The 18809-nt window shown below is 43.8% G+C and overlaps 1 protein-coding gene across 8 annotated transcripts in view; it reads left to right on the top strand.

Annotated features, from left to right (window-relative positions):
* Nucleotides 1–18809, top strand: part of ENTPD5 (ectonucleoside triphosphate diphosphohydrolase 5 (inactive)) — a 42022-nt gene that overhangs the window by 14930 nt on the left and 8283 nt on the right. For 2 of the 8 annotated variants that reach the window (XM_027769102.1, XM_014585010.2), the window contains 9 exons: nt 5308–5367; nt 10754–11038; nt 11935–12014; nt 14772–14915; nt 16750–16825; nt 17105–17140; nt 17457–17545; nt 17852–17931; nt 18235–18296. In XM_027769102.1, the coding sequence (XP_027624903.1) occupies nt 10819–11038; nt 11935–12014; nt 14772–14915; nt 16750–16825; nt 17105–17140; nt 17457–17545; nt 17852–17931; nt 18235–18296 (787 nt within the window). In that variant the 5' untranslated portion in view covers nt 5308–5367; nt 10754–10818. The other 6 variants (XM_027769105.1, XM_014585012.2, XM_014585011.2 and 3 more) reach the window with 6 other exon arrangements.

Genomic DNA, 18809 nt, shown 5'->3' with positions numbered 1-18809 from the left:
CGGCGTGAGTTTTAAGCCACCGGGTCCGGGACATGAACCACGATCGACTATGTGGGAGTCCAGCGACATAGCCATTACGCTAACTGCTGGTTCCCGCCACCCTGTAAAACCCTCTTGATCATCCCAGCTGGAAAAAAATCTCCCCCAGATTTGAAGTCTCAGAGCATGGTAATTGTGCTACATGTCACGTTTTCTCTTTATAGAAATAATTTATAGACATGCATTTTCCCCCCAATTTGCTGTGGTTTCTTAAGGGGCAGGTCTAAAATGATTCATCTTTGTATACTGTACTCATAAGTCGCAGTAGGCCCAGATAATTTCTAGAGTAGCTAAGGGAAATTTTTTTTTTTTTTAAGAATTTTTGCCTGGGATCAGCAGACGGTATAATGGTTACATATCTAGACTCCCACATGGCCAACTGCAGGTCAAGTCCCAGACCTGGAGGCTTGAAACTCGTGTGTGATTGCCCAAAATCCTGAGAAGATAATGGAGAAAGGAATCACAGCGTGACCATCCTCCCCTGAGGGGTGATTTCTTGCTTTCTATCTTTCTGTGTCTTGGGTAAGCACATGCACCCTATAGCAAAAATCTCTCTCTCTTAAAAAAAAAAAAAAAAAAAAGGTTTTTGTCTTAGGGCATGTGCGCTTGCCAGAGAGAGAGAGACAGAAAGTGAGAGGGAAAGTGAGAAAGCACCCCCCTATCCCCCAGGGCAGATGGCCGTGCTGCAATCCCTTCTCCTCTATTCTCCTCCTGGGATCTTGGTTGCACACACACCCGGTGTGGAGTTCAAGCCACTGGGTCCAGGACTTGAACTACAGTCAGTCATGTGGGAGTCCAACGACATAACTGCTATGCCATCTGCCGGCCCCCAGTGAATAAATACGCTTCCTGGAATAGTGCTCCGATCAATGGACTGATTCGGAGGGGAACAGGAGTTGGTGTGGCACACAGGCTACAGCGAGACCCTGGGGAAGGAGTGCATCCTGCCCCATGCTAGGTTGGCATGTTCTATCCACCCATTTGTACCAAGTCAATTTGTGATACAGTTATCGGTGCCTGACATTTTCCAAGCCCAGTTCTTGGCTTCGGGAATACAAAAGAGATTGCATCCCCTACCTTAGACACCCTTCGGATAGCAAGGTGTTTCAGGGCTTTGTGTTGGGTATGTAGATCCCAAGTTCTGTCCCCAGGTGAAGCATTGCTCACTGTGCCGAAATCTGTCCCATACTTCCTTATTAGACTCACCTGGGTTGTGTTTGGCTTACATAAGTTATGCATATCACAGTGGTTTGGCTATTTCCATTACCATAGTTCAGTTTACTGTTTAAAAATTTCATTCTGGTTACATTTTTACCTTATGTTTAATTTTTAACTTTGTTAAAGTCGGCTTGCTGTGGAGCCCAGATGAAGCGGCTGTGGGAGATTTTATAGTTCACTGTTTTCAGAACTTTTCATGGACCTTTCTAGTCATCTGTCCCATTCCAGTATCTTCCACTGTTGAGAAATACTGGATTATTTTATCCAAGTCAGTTCATATTGATGCTTACTTACACAGGGAGTAGAAAGACCTAATTACCAATCAGGTGTCTGTATGGAACCATACAAGGAAAGCAAGTCTACTCCTTTTAAAATCTGATTCAGTGCTTCCAGAACCTTCCTTCCTCCCACCTGTCTTCCTTATTCTGGTACACCTCTGTATTCCAGTCTTACTATGTTCTTCGTATTTGATGTTCTCAGTATTCTCTGATGTTACTTACCCCAGGTAACTCCTACCTCTGATTCAAGGTTCACCTTGGTTCTCTCATCCCTTAAGGAGCCCCTCACTCCCTTCCCACCCTGCACCCTCTCCATGCTGTATTACTTCCTTGTCTCTTGCATGTGTTCTGTAGCACCTTGTCTGCATTTCTGTCTGAAAACTTATCATCGTACTGGTTTACTTGTCTGGTTTTTCTTGCAAGATGAAACTTCCCCAAGAGCTGAGACTATATCTGATTCCTCTTTGTGTATCTAGAACCTAGCACAGTGTCTGGTATATATTAGAATTCAGTAAATGCTTAGCAATTAGATCATTTAATGTCCAGCTTTCTAAATTTTATCTCAAGGATAGAAACTCTCAAGAAGCAGTATTAGTTTTTCTACTGTTTCGCTAGTGTAGAAACAACAGAGAATTCAGTTCCTCAGCAGCTCTGCCCTGGAGGTGATAAGTCTACTGGTTGGCATTTAACTCAGAGTAAATGAGCCAGGCTGCAGAGTTTCCAAAGGGGTGGATAAAGGAGGAGTGCCTTCACTCAGTGAGTGAGTTAGCACAGTGCCACATAGTTGTAAACTGGCACAAAGGTGAGTGTGGTTTATGAAACTAGCCTGATTCAGAAGAGCTGAGATAGGAGCACAGGGCAAAAGGCAGCAAGCGGAAACAAAGATTGACGAGAACAGGCAGACACGGGCAGGTGAGCGCCAAATGGGGCCCAGGTCCTCTGGGATTGTGGTCTCTCAGGTCTCTCAGGTCTTGGTGACATGGAAGAAGGGAAGCCGGAATGTGCAGCTCTGGGGAGGTTAAGTGGGGAGTATTCGTGTTTATTAGAGATACAGAAAGACCTTGTGAAGACCTTAAAAGGGGATGGGCAAAATGACAACCACTGGCTGCACCCAAGTCTCAATCAAGAGGAGACTTTGATAGGGGTGAATAAGGATGGTGGGCAAGAGATTGAGAAGACCAATATGAAAAGAGTGTATTTACATACACTGATGTATAATCCCACCTTTAAACTTGACTGTCTACATTGTTTTGAGTAACACATAAAATTTATCGCATTTGGACAGATGTCACTTTTTTTTTTTTGAGAGTTTTTTCACTATAGGGTGCGTGCGCTCGCCAGACAGACAGAGAGACAGAAAGCGAGAAATCACCCCCCAGAGGGGATGGCCACGCCGCAATCCCTTCTCTTCCATTCTCTTCTCGGGATCTTAGGCACGCACACGCGCCCAGCGTGGGTTTTAAGCCTCTGGGTCCGGGATGCAAACTGCGGTCGACTACATGGGAGTCCAGCAACATAGCCATTATGCTAACTGCTGGTTCCCCAGATGTCACTTTTATATAACTGACACTTGTGAAGAAACAGTCCTTCCTTGGAAGCTTAGAATAATTGTCTTCCAAGGTAGTTAATATCTTTTTGGAAGGAAGTCAGCTATTACAGTCTTATTAAATGGGAGAGATCTAGTGCTTGAGTTACTGGATCACTGCTTATCCCGTCAGAGTATTTATTCAACACCTACTATGTCCTAGCACGCTGCCAGCATCAGGAGCATATCAGAAACAAAGCAGACATAAAATCACGGTCTACATAGAGCTCACATGGGGACAAAAGCAGGGAGTACATACATACAGAAATAAACAAAGGTAGTTCATTGTTTCATGTGTTAGAAAGTGAGAAGTGCTATGGAAAAAGGCAGAGAAGGAAGGTGGGAAAATGCACATATGGCCAGGTGGGTTGCATTTTTGTTAAGACAAAATCTCACTGAGAAGATGATATTTGAGCAAAGGTTTTATGTGTATAATGGAGTCACGTAAACTAGGATGCTATTCTGTGAACTAATAATAAGCCTTTCTAATACCATTGTTATAATAGCTTTCTTAAAGTTAGGTTAGAAGCGGTGTTAGAAGCAGGTGCTGAGAGCAGAAGGGGCATTTTGTGTACTCATCCTTTCCTTAATAAAATCTATTGTTTGATTTTACACTGAGCACCTGGCATGACTTTGCAGTTTTCGCTCTGTGAGAACACATACCTAGGATGCATTTTTCTTTTCTTTTTTTTCCAAATCAATTGTTGTCTTTTATTATTATCTTTAAAATAGCATATAATGGCCTTAGAAATTATCTGGCTTATTACTGCAGCTGGAGAACTCTTAGGTTTTACTCATCAGCCTGCTGGACTATACCATTCTCAGAGACATAGATACCATCCAAGAATTTTCTTATATCCTTATTTTTATTTTCTTTCTTTCTTTTTTTGGAGACATTTTTGCTATAGGGCGCGTATGCTCACCAGAAAGACAAACAGGCAGAAAGTGAGAAATCACCCCCCAGGGGAGTTGCCACACCGTAGTCCCTTCTCTTCCATTCTCCTCTTGGGATCTTGGGCACGCCAGCACATGCACCTGGCACGAATTTAAGACACCAGGTCTGGGACTCAAACTGTGGTTTACTACGTGGGACTACAGCGACATAACCATTACTCCAACTGCTGGTCTCTCATATCCTTATTTTTAACTGTCATGGCTTGCTGTATCAAAGCAGCTGAATTTGAACCAAGTTCAATATCATTGCCTTCAAGGATCAACTCATCTTTCTGGGTTTGAGATACTGAACAAGCAACACCTGGTCTCATTCGAACCCTCCAGATGTATTTTTCACCTAAGAAATTTCAGATTTCAACAAGAGACCCATTCTCTTCAATAACAATGTTGGGAACCAGCAGTTAGCATAATGGCTATGTCGCTGGACTCCCACATAGTCGATCGCAGTTTGCGTCCCGGACCCGGTGGCTTAAAACTCAGGCTGGGCGCGTGTGCATGCGTGCCCAAGATCCTGAGAGGAGAATGGAGGAGAAGGGATTGCGGCGTGACCATCCCCCCTGGGGGGTGATTTCTCGCTTTCTGTCTCTGTCTCTCTCTGTCTGGCAAGCACACGTGCCCTATAGCGAAAAACTTCTCAAAAAAATTAAAATATAAAAATAACAATGTTGATGGGGAAATGTGCATACACAGACCTTATCTTGTAGCGGAAGCCCAATGTAACACCCTTCACCATGTTCTGTACGTGAATACAGATAGTGCGAACAGTAGCCAGTTCCTTTCTGTTTCCCCACCGTTTGTCATCCTTCAGCCTCTGTTTCTTTCCAAGGAGACTGAGCTCGACATTGATGTGATTGAAGTCCCTCCACAGGGTTCCTCTGGGGCCCTTCACAATAACTGTGCATGGTCCCTTCAGAGTGATTGCTGAGAATGGTCTTCATCCCCAGCCATGGCTTCAGATTCCTCACATTTTTCTTTCCCTGAAATCTCTTTTGGAAGAAAAGAATGTTTGCTCAGTGGAAATACAAGCTGGAGAGGCTTTTCAGAACTACAATAATACAGAAAATAGGGGCCACCCCTGAGAAAGCTACCTGTCAGAGAGGTGGAGGAAAGCTGTTGCCTCACGCACCTCTAATACACTTCCTCAGGGAGTGGAGGAGTTAAGTATTGGGCAAAGTAACAATTGGTTAATATTTAGAGACTCTGAAAAGGTTGTTTCTGTTTTCACTTATGTAGATTGGCCCATGACCAGCCTGTTTGCTGCAGAAGAATCAGCCAAAGGGAGTGATTGAAGATGTGAGTATGGGGCAGGATGGTGGAGCACCGTGCTCTGCAGGACTGGCCCACACAAGAAGGTTCCTGGTACAAGCTTGGAGACCTTCCTTGGTACCCTGGGCACATGTGTGCCTGTGACACAGGGTTGACTGGGGACTGGGGGGGATTGTGGGGTCTAGACCCTGTTGGAGGTGCTCGCTTGCTCTCTCTCTCTCTGTCACTCATGGAATAATTGAATAAACAAAGATAAAAAAAAAAAGAAGAAGAAGAATCGGGCCCAGCAATTGTCCTGTTTCAGTGGCAGACTTCCCAGGCGAACACTTCCTGTTTGGGATTCTAAAAGCTGAACAATTTTATTTGCTCCTTTCCTACCCCATAGCTCCCATTCTTAACCACAGCATAGAAGTTCAGCCTTAAAAAATGTTCAAACAGATAATTCCAACTCACCTTTGTAGTATCAATTGTAGTACTTTTTAGACCAATTGTAGTTAAGTATTTTAAAATTCCAAATGCAATTAATTTTTTTAAAGATTTATTTATTTAATTTATTTTTTAAAATTTGACCAGAGAGAGAGAAAAAGGGGAAGTGAGAAAGAAAGCCGCTAGGTCCAGGACTTGAATTGTAGTCAGCCATGTGGGAGTCCAGCACCTTAAACCACCACGCCACCTGCTAGCCCCACCAAATGCAATTACTTTAATTGGCTTTGTTTTATGTAATATTGCCACATGTGGAGAAGGAGGCATTTTGAGAAAACAAATCCTAGATGGTCAACAAACTTGAGAATGATGGGGAATTTTTAATATGTACTCCAAATACACCCAGGATTCTGTTAGAAATAGGGGAACTGGGCAAAGGGAACTTTGGAATCAGCTCTTATTGCTTAACTATTAACTGTAACTATGACTTACACAAGGCTCTAAGAGATGAAAGCTAGACCAGAAGACCCAAAGGTTTTTTGAGCAAAGTACTAAGGGCCAGCACAAAGCAGCACCTGTTAAGGGATAGATGGGTATTATTCATTAATATCAGAATCAAATAGCGTCTAGCCAGCAGTAATGTCGGGAGACATTTTTGGTTATCACAACTGGTGTGTATGGGGATGGATGGAGGTGTCACTGACATCTAGTAGATAGAGGCCAGGGATGCTGCTAAGCATTCTTTTGTAAGTTTATTTCTTTCATGAGAGTGAGAGACAGGTATCTTTGACATGGTCTGACTACATTGTGGTCTTCCCGGGTTCACCTGGGATCCAAACCTGAGACCTTCCATATGACTCTACTGTTATGCAGTGGTGCCCTACTGCCTGCATCGCTGCACTGAGGCCAGAGCTGCTGACCACTCACCATGCATAGACGAGCTCTCACAACAGAATCATCCAGCCCTTGGAGCTGGTCGGTGGGACAGCAGTAAAACATAATGCTGTCAGGTTGCTCCTCATGGCAAGGGTGTAGGTTTGCACCTAGAGACCTCCCTGAGTGTGCTAGGCATGTCTGTGACCCTGGGCTAACTAAAGTTGAGAGTGGATTGTGACATTGTGACACTGTTGGAAGCACACTGTCTTTCTCAGTGAAGAAATAAAATAAAAAAAAATTATCCAGCTCCAAATGTTAATGGTGCAGAAATTGAGAAACCCTGATCTTGAGGACTGAAGTTCTCCATTTTCAGATCAGATTGTAGGACACAGCCTGAGCTTCCACAAATCACCAAAACAAAGAATGCTTGATGTTTTTGTTTGTTTCTAGTTTAATGTTCCTCTACGAAAAAAAAGAGAAAAAACAAAGTTATTACTAAAGGAATCAAGTAGAATGGATTTTGTTATAACATTGAGCACTAGCAAGTGTTTTTATCACAGACTTCAAGGACATTTAAACACTATAACAGCTTTGTTGAAGAATGATGGGGGGGGGACCAGCAGTTGGTGTAATGGCTATGTTGCTGGACTCCCATGTAGCCAGCCATGGTTCAAGTGCCGGACCCAGTGGCTTAAACTCAGGCTGGGCACGTGTGCATGCATGCCCAAGATCCCGAGAGAAGACTGGAGGAGAAGGGATTGCGGCATGGCCATCCCCCCTGGGGGGTGATTTCTCGCTTTCTGTCTCTCAGTCTCTCTCTGTCTGTCTGGCGAGCGTATGTGCCCTATAGCGAAAAAAAGAAAAAAAAAAAAAAAAAAACCTCTCCAAAAATAAAAAAAAGAAAGAAAGAAAGAAAGCTGGATCCCACATAGCCAACTGCATGGTTTGAATTCCAGCCCTGGTGACATGGAAAAAAAGGCTGGACACACATGTGTTCGTGCCCCAAATCTCATAAAGACAGAGGAGGAAGAATTTGTGGTGTGACAACTGGGCAGTACTTTCTCCCTCTAACCCTCTCTGTCTCTCTCTGTCTCTCTCTTCCTCTCTCACAAGTGCATGAGCCCTCTGGCAAATTTAAAAAACAACAGAAAACCTAGCTGTTCTGTATATTGATAGTATCTCATTTGACTTTGCTGATAACCATGAAAGGGAGGGAGGGCAAGTTATTATTCCCATTTTACATGTGAGGAAATGGAGTCTCATAAAGGCCAAATGACTTGCCCAAAAGCATGCAACTACCCAACAAATCCAGGTGTTAGGACCAGCCCAGGGTCTTTGACCCCAAGACCCTGTGCTCTCTTTATAGTTTCATGTAACCTTACTCTAGATTTTCAGCAGCTTTTACATCCAACCTACCATAATTACCAAATCAAAACAAATAATGCTGTGCACACATTAAGTGTGGATGGGGCCAACTGGTGGCACGGTGATGAAGGTGTCTGGATCCCAAGGCAGACTGCATGGTCTCAGACCCAGCAGCTTGAGAAATACACTGGGCCTGTGTGCATGCATGCCTAAAATTCTGAAAGAAGTGATGGAGAAGAGATTGTAGCCTGGCCATCTCCCATGTAGGGTGCATTCCGCTTTTCTCTCTCTTTCTCTCTGTCTCTCCAGTGAACATAGGTTCCCTCTAGCAAATTTAAAGAAAAAAAGAGAAAGAGAGAGGAAGAAAGAAATGTGGACAGTAAGTTGGCATAAAGGAGGCATTTTGGAATTGGGGAAGAAGGTAGATAGGAGTAAAGCCTTCACCACCACTGACTTGCTTTATGACTTTCAGGAAGTCATAGAACCTCTCTGTCTTAATTTGCCCATCTACCCCAAGTTGTTTTGGTGATAACATGACCCAAGATCTGTGAAGGCTGTTTTAAAACCATAGTGGTCTATTTAAGTGTTTTCATATTAAGTTGATTTCTTTCTTTTAAAATATGGTCATTCGACCAATCTCCTAGTAATATTGTTGATCACAGATGTTACTCCAGTGGCCTAACTGAAAGAGGCTGTGAATACCCCAGTGATAGGGACTTTATAGCTTCTTTGTAATTTTGTGACCTTAATTCAGAAATTGGGGGAGCCAGCAGTTGGCGTAATGGCTATGTCGCTGGACTCCCACGTAGTCGACCGCGGTTCGCGTCCTGGACCCGGTGGCTTAAAACTCACACCAGGCGCATGTGTGTGCGTGCCCAAGATCCCGAGAGGAGAATGGAGGAGAAGGGATTGCGGCATGACCATCCCCCCTGGAGGGTGATTTCTCGCTTTCTGTCTCTCTGTCTCTCTCTGTCTGTCTGGCAAGCGCACACGCCCTATAGCGAAAAATCTCTCCCCCCTCCAAAAAAAAGAAAAAGAAATTGGAACTATTAGCTGTCAGGAAAGAAAGGAGGGACCAGCAGATGGCATAATGGTTACATTGTTTGATTATCACTGTAGTTGACTGTGACTCAAGTCCAGAACCCAGTGGCTTCAAACTCATGCCAGGTGCGTGTGTGTGCGTGCCCAAAATCTCAAGAGGAGAATGGAGAAGGGATTGCAGCATGGCCAGGGGGTAGATTTCTCACTTTCTTTGTCTGTCTCTCTGGCAAGTGCACATACCCTATAGCAAAAATCTATAAAAAAAAAAAAGAAGAAGAAGAAGAAGAAGGGAGGGGAAAATAGAGGAGTCATTTTAGCTTATAATGTAAAGAAAAAGTTTTCATGATATTGAATCATTGGAAAAGTCATGACATTTTTCTATTTTTCTGTGCAAAGATGTATCTTGACTTTTCCAATAACCCAAAAGATGAAAGATTCAGTAATAGAACTGGGTGACCGAGAGCATTTACGTATATGAGAACCACTCTTCCTTTAAAAGCAAAGCATGTGGACCAGCAGGTGACACGGAAGATAGGTGCTAGATCCCACATGACTGACCACAGTTCAAGTCCCTGGACATAGCAGCTTGAAAATCATGCCAAGTGCATATGTGTGCATGGCCAAGATCCCAAGAGGAGAATGGAGGAGAAGGGATTGTGATGTGGCCATTGCACAGGGGCTGGATTCTCACTTTCCCTCTCTGTCTGTCTCTGATGCGTGTGTGCGCCCTATTGGCAAAAACCTTAAAAAAAAAAAAAAAAAGCAACTACTAGCCACCTGTGTTAAGACAACCATTAGAGCACTACTACACAAGTCTGGGGCCACACAGGAGGCCCACATGCAGGTCTTAAATCAGCCTGGACAGGCCAGATGTGATGCTGTACACCTGTAACCCTGCCTATCTGTAAGGCTGGGGCGGAGAATCACGACAGTAAGACCCTTTCAGAAGTACTTTCTCTCTCTCTCTCATTTTCTTTTCTTTTTTTGACATAGGTCTTAAGTGCTTGCCATAAAGCGACAGAGAGGCAGATGAGGAGAGGGAGAAAGCACCCTCCAATGGGATGTGGTCACACTGCAGTCCCTTCTCCATCTCTCCATCCTATTGGGATTTGGGGCATGCACACACACACACACACACACACACACACACACGCACGCACGCATAGAGTATTTTTCAAACCAGGAGCCAGCAGGATTCACACCATGTTGGTCATGTGGGATCAGCTTCCTTAACATCAGGCCACCAGACTCATTCTCTTATTTAAAAAAAAAAAAAATTTAAAAAGGGCCAGCAGGTGGCAGGGTGATTGAGGTGCTGAACTGCCACATAGCTGACTGAAGTTCAAGTCCTGGACCTAGCCACTTGCCTTCTCCCTTCCCTCTCTGCTTCTCTCTGGTCAAATTTTAAAAATAAAAATGATAATAAATAAAATTAAGTTAAATAATTCTTTTTTTTTTTTAAAGGGTGACACAAAGTACAGGAAAATATACTTTAACTCCCAATTTCCTCTTGGAACTAGATACCCTTCAGAGAAGGTGCTAAGAACCTACATCACCCTGGTTAAGCTTGTTGTACTGGTTATTAGAAATAGGAGAAGAGAAGGAACGCTGGGGGACAGGGATAGGGTTTCTGTAATGGGTGTTTCTTCTTTTACAGGTATAACCAAAAAGCCAGTTGGTCTAACCATGTGTGTCTTTGTCCTAAAAGTCACTGCGGGTGTGAGCAGCACTGCTTCTGCAACAACAGCCTAGACCCAACCACATCTTGGGAAGATGATGACCACTTCCTGGGGCACAGTCTTTTTCATGCTGGTGGTGTCCTGTGTCTACAGCACTGTCTTCTACAGAGACCAGCAGACTTGGTTTGAGGGTGTCTTCCTGTCCTCCATGTGTCCTGTCAACGTCAGTGCCAACACCTTGTATGGAATTATGTTTGATGCAGGGAGCACTGGAACTCGAATTCATGTTTACACATTTGTGCAGAAGATACCAGGTAAGGGGCCTGGAACTTTCACCAGAGTCCGCAAACCCGAACTTCAGCATCTCCTCTCAAAAACAAATGTGTTGAGAGTATAGGATGTGAGTTATAGAATCTTAGTGCTACTCTGGACCAGCAGTTGGCATAATGGCTGTCGCTGGACTCCCAGTCGACCGCAGTTCGAGTCCTGGACCCAGTGGCTTTAACTCAGGCTGGGCTCATGTGCATGTGTGGCCAAGATTCTGAGAGGAGAATGGAGGAGAAGGGATTGTGGTGTGGGGGGCGATGTCTCGCTTTCTTTCTCTCTGTCTCTCTCTGTCTTTCTGGTGAGTGCATGCACCCTGTAGTAAAAACCTCTCCAAAAAAAAAAAAGAATCTTAGTGTTCTATTCAGTATCTTTCTTCAGAGAACACGTGGTTTAATTCAATGTGAAATTAAGAGAAATCTGGCTGCTCAAACCCATATGTCTGAGAAATATAGAATTCATCCTTCTCCAGAGATAGTTAATACTCCAGGGATCTAGAAGATTCAGAGTGGTCTTGGAAGAAGGATCATAGAAGAACTTCACTGTCATCCTTGGAGAAGGGACTCTGAAGACTCTGAAGATTAACTTTTTCTAAATTGTCAGTGTTTCTTTCTCAGGTTGCCTAGGGAGTCCATGGAAAGGAGCAGCAAGAGCTAGGTATCCACAGAGAAATGACAGAGGCCCTCAAGGGCTGCCTGTTGCCCTCTAATCCCACCTCCCAATACTCCTGCATGATATTCCTCACTAGTGGGATCATTTGGAAACACTTGGGGGGAAGAACAGGCTCTTGTAAATCTTAGCAAAGTCTTCAGGGCCCAAGATCTGAGGCAGCCCAGTTTGTGGTAATCAGTTGTTTCTCTTCTGTTTTGTTCCATGGACAAAATAGGGCAACTTCCAATTCTGGAAGGGGAAATTTTTGATTCTGTGAAGCCAGGACTTTCTGCTTTTGTAGACCAACCTAAGCAGGTAAGTTGCTTATGCTTTGATGTTTGGATTCTCAGTGCCTTAACTAGATAGCACCAGTGCTAGTAAGTATGCTGTTCACTAATGATTCTGAGGTCATGCATGAGATTAGTCCTCAATTAATGTCCTGGATAACAGTAATTATATACCCTAGGCCCACTAGGGCTGGGTGGAAGGAGGCTAGAACATAGATGGTGGTCAAGCTGACCCAAAGTCTGTGATTAGGGAGCTGGATCCCATATGGTTGACATTGCAGTTCGAGTCCCAGCCCCAGAGCTTGAGAGCCTTGCCAGATGCATGGGTGTGCTTGCTCAAAGTCCTGACAGGGTGGAGAAGTGTAGGAGAAGGGATTGCTATGTGACCACACCCCATTGGGGTGCTTTCTCTCTCTGCCTCTGTCTCTGGCAAATTAAAAAAGAAAGAAAGGAAGGAAGGAAGGAAGAAAGGAAGGAAGGAAGGAAGGAAGGAAGGAAGGAAGAAAAGAAAGAAAGAAAGAAAGAAAGAAAGAAAGAAAGAAAGAAAGAAAGAAAGAAAGAAAGAAAGAAAGAAAATAGATTGTGGTCATACAGAGATGACACAGTCTCTTAAGAGTTTATTCTCAAGCCAGCCCCGATGTCTAGTAGTTAAGGGAGATGGACCCCACATGGCAGACTCCATTTGAATCCTGGTTGTGGAGGTGTGGAAAACATGCCAAGAGCGTGTGCCTGTGTGCCCAGAATCCCAACAGGACGGCAAAGTGGAGGGGGAGAGATTGTGGTGTGACCGCAGCACATCAGCCAGTACTTTCTCCCTCTTTATCTCAGCCTCCGTTTCTCTCTGGCAAGTGCAAATGACCTCTAGCAAAAAAAAAGAGAGAGAGGGATAAATTGTTCCCTGTATATTTACTGCTCAAGATTTGTTTTAGAGCCATCAGTTGCGTTGATTAATGTAAACATAGAAAATAGATTGATGTTCTATAGAATATGAGGCATAAATATGGCAGTGGAGGGGATAGGATAGAGACACAATCGCTTTCATTTCAGTGTGCCCCAATAAGGGATGAAATCTAGCCCGTACCTGAGAAATCAGGCAACAACCCATGACAGCCGCCGTTAGTAGTAGAGGATGAGTGGAGAGTGTGTGGTGACTGTATTTTCCCTTTGAGCACCCACAACATACTACACCCAGTGTGTCTGAGGCCACACTGCAATAAAATAGAATAAGACACAGTGCTGAACTTGAGGAGCAGATGTAAAGGTACTGTTCAGTGTTACTAGGATCATCGTTACCCAGAGAGAAACCTGATGTTAAACATGGTTTGAGCCGGCTGGCATGTGGTGCAGAGGTGGAGCTGGCTGGAACCCACATGTCTGACTGTGCGGTTCCAGTCCCAGACCCATGGGGAGATTGGAGGAGAAGAGATTGTGGCATGGCCATCCCTCCTGGTGGTGGTGGTGCGGGGGGGGGACGGGCTTATTTCTCACTTTCCTTATCTCTTTCTCTCTTTTCTCCCTGTCTCCAGCAAGTGCATATGTCCTATAGCAAAAACTTAAAAAAAAAAAAAAAAAGAATTTGAACTTGGCCAGTGCCACAGTGTAGCAGTTAAGCACTCTGTTGGAAAGCTGGATTCCTCACGGTTGATCGCCGTTTGAATACTGGCCCCAGTGGCATAAAAAATGTGCCTGCATGTGTGTGCACCCAAAAATCCTCATGGGAGTGAGGAATAGAGGAAAAAGGATTGTGGCATGACCATACCACGCTGGAGCGGTCCTTTTCCTGCACTCCCGCCCCAAGAGTACATGCACCCTCTGGCAGTTATAAAACACAAGCAAAAAAATGGTTTGAGCTTGAAAAGCTGAGAGAATGTATTTTCTCTGTTCAGTGGCCTGTGAAATGGCAAATGTGCTAGAAAACTAGATGCTACTACATTTTCGGAAACTGATTTGATATTTAGAAAAGATGATTGTATTGTGGTTACTAATAATAATGATTAAAGGACAGCGTTTCGCTCAAAAACAGAGGGTTTAATGGTTTTCATTGATCATAAATTGAGCATGTATGTACCATGCATGTGGGTGCATGATACGGAAATGAGCCTGGCATGTTTTGTTCTTAAGGAGACTGTAAAAAATGTAGCGTGATAGCAGCCTTAGCTAGTATGCGTGTAGCAGCCACATGTGCTCCGCCCCATCGAACATGCACAGCAGTTTTAGTGATGGTATGCAGTGTTTCCTGTCTCACATCCAAGGGAACCAAGCCCCAGGAAAGCCGTAAATAACCTATGTTAGGTCACAGGGCTAGCAAGCAAGACTTCTGACTGCAACTGCTAGGTTTCCTTCACCATACCCAACTTTCTGACCTAAAGCTAGTTTATGTGGATATAAACAGTAGGACCAGCTCCATGCACAGCTCCAGGGAAGCCACATCCCACATGGAAACTATGCTCTAATCCCTGGTCTGGTCAGCCTGAAACACATTCGGAGTGCATGCAAGTGCCCAGGATCCACTGGTCTGGAGGAAGGGAATCCTGGAGTGACCAGACCCTAAAGAAAAAAATGCTTAAGTAAAAGTCAACTAAAATGATCACACTATGAAATAATATTTATTGTGACTTTAAATGAAATGGATTTTCCTTTGAAGTGGCCCATTTCTCTAGGTTTCTGTTCCTGCAGAGCCGAGGGGGATTGGAGTCCACTGCCAGCTCCCCAACCCATGTGGCAGAAATAGAACAGTGCCATTGAACATTGTGTTCCCTGAATGAATGGGCTGTCTCTTTTAAAGGGTGCTGAGACTGTTCAAGAACTCTTAGAGGTGGCCAAAGACTCAATCCCCCGAAGTCACTGGAAGAAAACCCCCGTGGTCCTGAAGGCAACAGCGGGATTGCGCTTGCTGCCAGAGCAGAAGGCTCAGGCTCTGCTCTCTGAGGTAATGTGTGAAATCTCTATCTTGGATGATTCTTTTTCCTTATATGAATATTTTCTTTATGAGTTTTTAACCCTTTAGAGTTTAACTGCTACCTTTAGTATTCCATCATTGCTAAACACTGTGGTGACTACGCTCTTAGCTAGTTACGTACATTTTTAACCATCACTCTTGAATTATATATGTTTGAAGTACTTTCTGTCCATGATATTCTTAAGTCTTCTAACTTTTTTCTTTCTATTTAAAAATTATTTTATTTACCTTTATTTATTTATTTATTTATTTTAATTTGAACAGAGAGGGAGGAAGGGAGGGAGAGAGAGAGAGAAAGAGAGAGAGAGGGGGGAAGAGAGAGAAAGAAAGAAAGAAAGTGAGAAAGCAAGCCACCAGGTCCCGGACTCAAACTGTGGTTGGCCATGTGGGAGTCCAGTGCCCTTAAGCACCACGCCACCTGCAGGCCCCAGACTTCTAACTTTTTAAAGCAGAATCATAGAAATTGTTTTGAATCAACTTAGTAGGACGTATGCATTCTTAGTTTGTCATTAAGTTTTGACAGACAGGTTTCCTCGTGCCCCTTTGCAGTCAGCTCCCTTCCCCTGAAGACAGGAAGCCATGTGTGTTTCCTGTCCCTCGAGGTGAATTTTGCTTGTGCTTACATTTCATATAAATAGAATCATACTGTTTATATTCTCATTTTTAAATATCTGGCTTTTTTCTATGAAGTTTTTGAGAAGAATTATGACATTTGGAAGTTTAAAAGATTTTTTTTTCCATCTTCAATGATTCCCTTTTTATTCAGATGAAAATTTTAAGAGAGTTCTGTTAAACTCATTATTTTAAATTGCATTGTACACACTTACGCATAAACATGTAAATTAATAAGATTTAACTTTTGTGTTATGAAAAATATTTATAGGCAGAATCCCACTATAATGAAACAAAGCATTCTGTGTATTATTACAGGCATGCTAATTCAATTCTCCAAATCCATTTTCCTTTAACTGTCAGCACAGAGGGCTTAAGTCCCTTGTCCACAGACAAGCAGCTGAGTATGTCTGCATGAGAATCTGAAGCCTGATTTCTCATTCATCCATTCAGCATGAGTCGTACTATGTACTGGTCTCTGGTGAGGTTTCTGGAGATATATACCGCAGGAACAGAAAAGACAGTCCAGCCCTCGTGGAGTTTACATTCTAGTTTCAGGGAGACAGAAAGTAAACGGTTAAAACGATGACCATTGTTGCTGTAGACGTTATGGAGAAAAAGCAGAGTGAGGCAGGTAGGAATACTGGTGGTATTGGGGAGAGGCTATTTTAAGTAGGGCAGTCAGGGAACCTGAGGGGAGTCAGAGACCTGAGGGGAATGAAGAAAAAAGAAATACAAGACATTTGTGGGAAGAATATTTGAGGCTAAAGAAACCGCAGGTGCAAAAGTAATATGCTTGGCATGTTAAAGAACTGAGTCTAGGAGGAGGTTAAAGTCAGAGGAGTCGCTGGTAAGAAACTGGTAATGGCTTGTCTAGTTCCTTCTCTAGTTTCTTAGGGAGAAAGAATGCATTTTGCTAAAATTTTAACTAGCAATAATAAAGAGTAGGACAGAACAAAAATATGGAAATCTGTTTTGTTGCCTTAAGAATTCAGATTTTTGGTGCCGGCAGGTGAAGTGGTAGTTGAAGTGCCAGACTTTCACATGGCTGACTACGATTTGAGTCCTGGACCTAGCGCCTTGCTTTGTCTCTCTCTCTCTGGTCAAATTGAATAATAATAAATAAAACTAAGTAAATAATTCTTTAAAAAAAAAAAACAAAACACCCAGATTTCCCCCCCTTTTTCTTTAGGTAAAGGAGATCTTCAAGAAGTCACCTTTCCTGGTACCAGATGACAGTGTTAGCATCATGGATGGCTCCTACGAAGGTGGGAGAGGTGTGGGTATATGTTCCTGGGGTGAGAAAGAGGGTCAGAGAGAGACCTAGTTAGAGGAGTTCAGAACAGGGATGGAGGTCCTGAAGAAAAAGGAACAAGTAAAGAGAAGCAAACGAGCAGGAAGAACTGGATGGGACAGCAGGAAATGGAAGGACAGAGAGAAGGGAATGTGTGCTCTGCACACGAAATTTAGAAAAAAACAAACAAAGATGGGGCCAGGAAAGAGAAAATAAAGATTTGGGTTGTGTAATCCTTGTCTTTCTTTTTTAGGCATATTAGCTTGGGTTACTGTGAATTTTCTGACAGGTAATGTATCTTTTAGTTTATCTTAAGACTTTAACTGGTTTTCAAACACTTGGTCAGAGAGGAAAAATCCTTTTCTTTCTTCCTGTATTGTTCATTCTTTAAAAAGAAAAGAAAGACAGGAAGTTCATGTTTATAACCTGCCTTTGGGGCCTCGCTGCAGCAAGAACCCTCCTGCATTAATATTCGCCTGCAGCCTAGGGGCCAGGGAGCAGAAGGGTATTCATGGAATGCCTTCAGTGTACAAGGAGGGCAGCAAAGAAATGCCAGCAGGGGCTGCCCAGGTCGGAGGGTATTCAGAGCCAGCTCTCATTGACAGGTCAGCTGCATGGCCACGGCCAAGAAACTGTGGGAACCCTGGACCTGGGAGGGGCCTCCACCCAAATCACATTTCTGCCCCAGTTTGAGGTGAGTCATTCACATGAAGATCTGGTTAGCAGTGTATTTGGCAGGCATGTGGTGCCAAGACAGTGGCACCCCATCTCCAGGTAGCAGCTCTACCGTAAATAGGCTGAGCAGAGTCTGGTAAATGACTGAGTGATCGCTTGGCCCACTCACTGTTGAGTCTCCCTCTGATTCCTGGAGCCTTTTGAGATTAGCAGCTTAATCTGTCTCCATCTCTGATTTTTTGGGGGGAGGGACAGGGATGGTGATGATAACCTCTTCAAATAATTGCAGATCCTGAATAGTCTTTTTGCGTTTTCTGATTTGCAGAAAACCCTGGAACAAACCCCTAGAGGCTACCTTACTTCCTTTGAGATGTTTAACAGCACTTACAAGCTCTATACACATAGGTGAGGAGGGGACAGGGAGGAAGATTTCATATGGTATGAGTCTCCTAACTTTAAAGCATTCTCACATCTGCATTACATCTGATCAGCCTTATGAAGTCATTGTCAGTCCCTAACAGTTGCCTCTGGACTTTGAATCAGCTGAGGGGAGTTGTTACTGCATAGCCTTGATCCAGACTCTGTTCACCCGTGAAATCCCTCGGTCAGACTCTCCAGAGGAAAGTCGAGAAATACCTTTGAAGGAGGGAGCTTTAGGCTGGAAAACTTCAGGACCAGCATGAAATTGGTCAATCCTCTATTTTACAGTTACTTGGGATTTGGATTGAAAGCTGCAAGACTAGCAACGCTGGGAGCCCTGGAGACAGAAGGTTCGTCTTGATACCTCTGCCGGGTAGGGGATGGTGAAAGTGACACCAGTTCTCAGCTTGTCTCTTTCCTTCCATGGCAGCGATTCTTCTTATTTCTTTTTACATTTTAAACAAATTGTGATAGGGAGTGTGTGCTTGCCAGAGAGGGAGAGAGAGATAAAGTGAGACATCACCCCCTGGGAGAATGGCCATGCTACAGTCTCTTTTTCTCCATTCTCCTCTTGGGATTTTGGACACGCATGCACACGCGCCCAGCATGTTTTCCAAGCTGCTGGGTCCAGAACTTGAACCATACAGTTGGCCAGTATGGTGGGAACCAAGAAGGCAAGTGAGGTTTTCTTCCCTGGTTAAATTTACCTTTGCAGTAGCAGTTCTGGAAAAGTCCCGTGGTAAACTTTTTCTAGAGCTCAAGAGAAACTTCTCAGGTTGCAGGGACTGATTCCAAAGATCTTATTTCCCCTCAAGGACTAACATGAAGTGACAGCAAACAAGGCAGCTGCCACTTGTTCCCTG

This window comes from Tupaia chinensis, unplaced genomic scaffold (assembly GCF_000334495.1).
Source record: "Tupaia chinensis unplaced genomic scaffold, TupChi_1.0 Scaffold148607_1, whole genome shotgun sequence".
In the NCBI taxonomy this organism is placed as follows: domain Eukaryota; kingdom Metazoa; phylum Chordata; class Mammalia; order Scandentia; family Tupaiidae; genus Tupaia; species Tupaia belangeri.
Note: the sequence above shows the minus strand (reverse complement) of the source record. Positions and strands in the feature narration are given on the sequence as shown.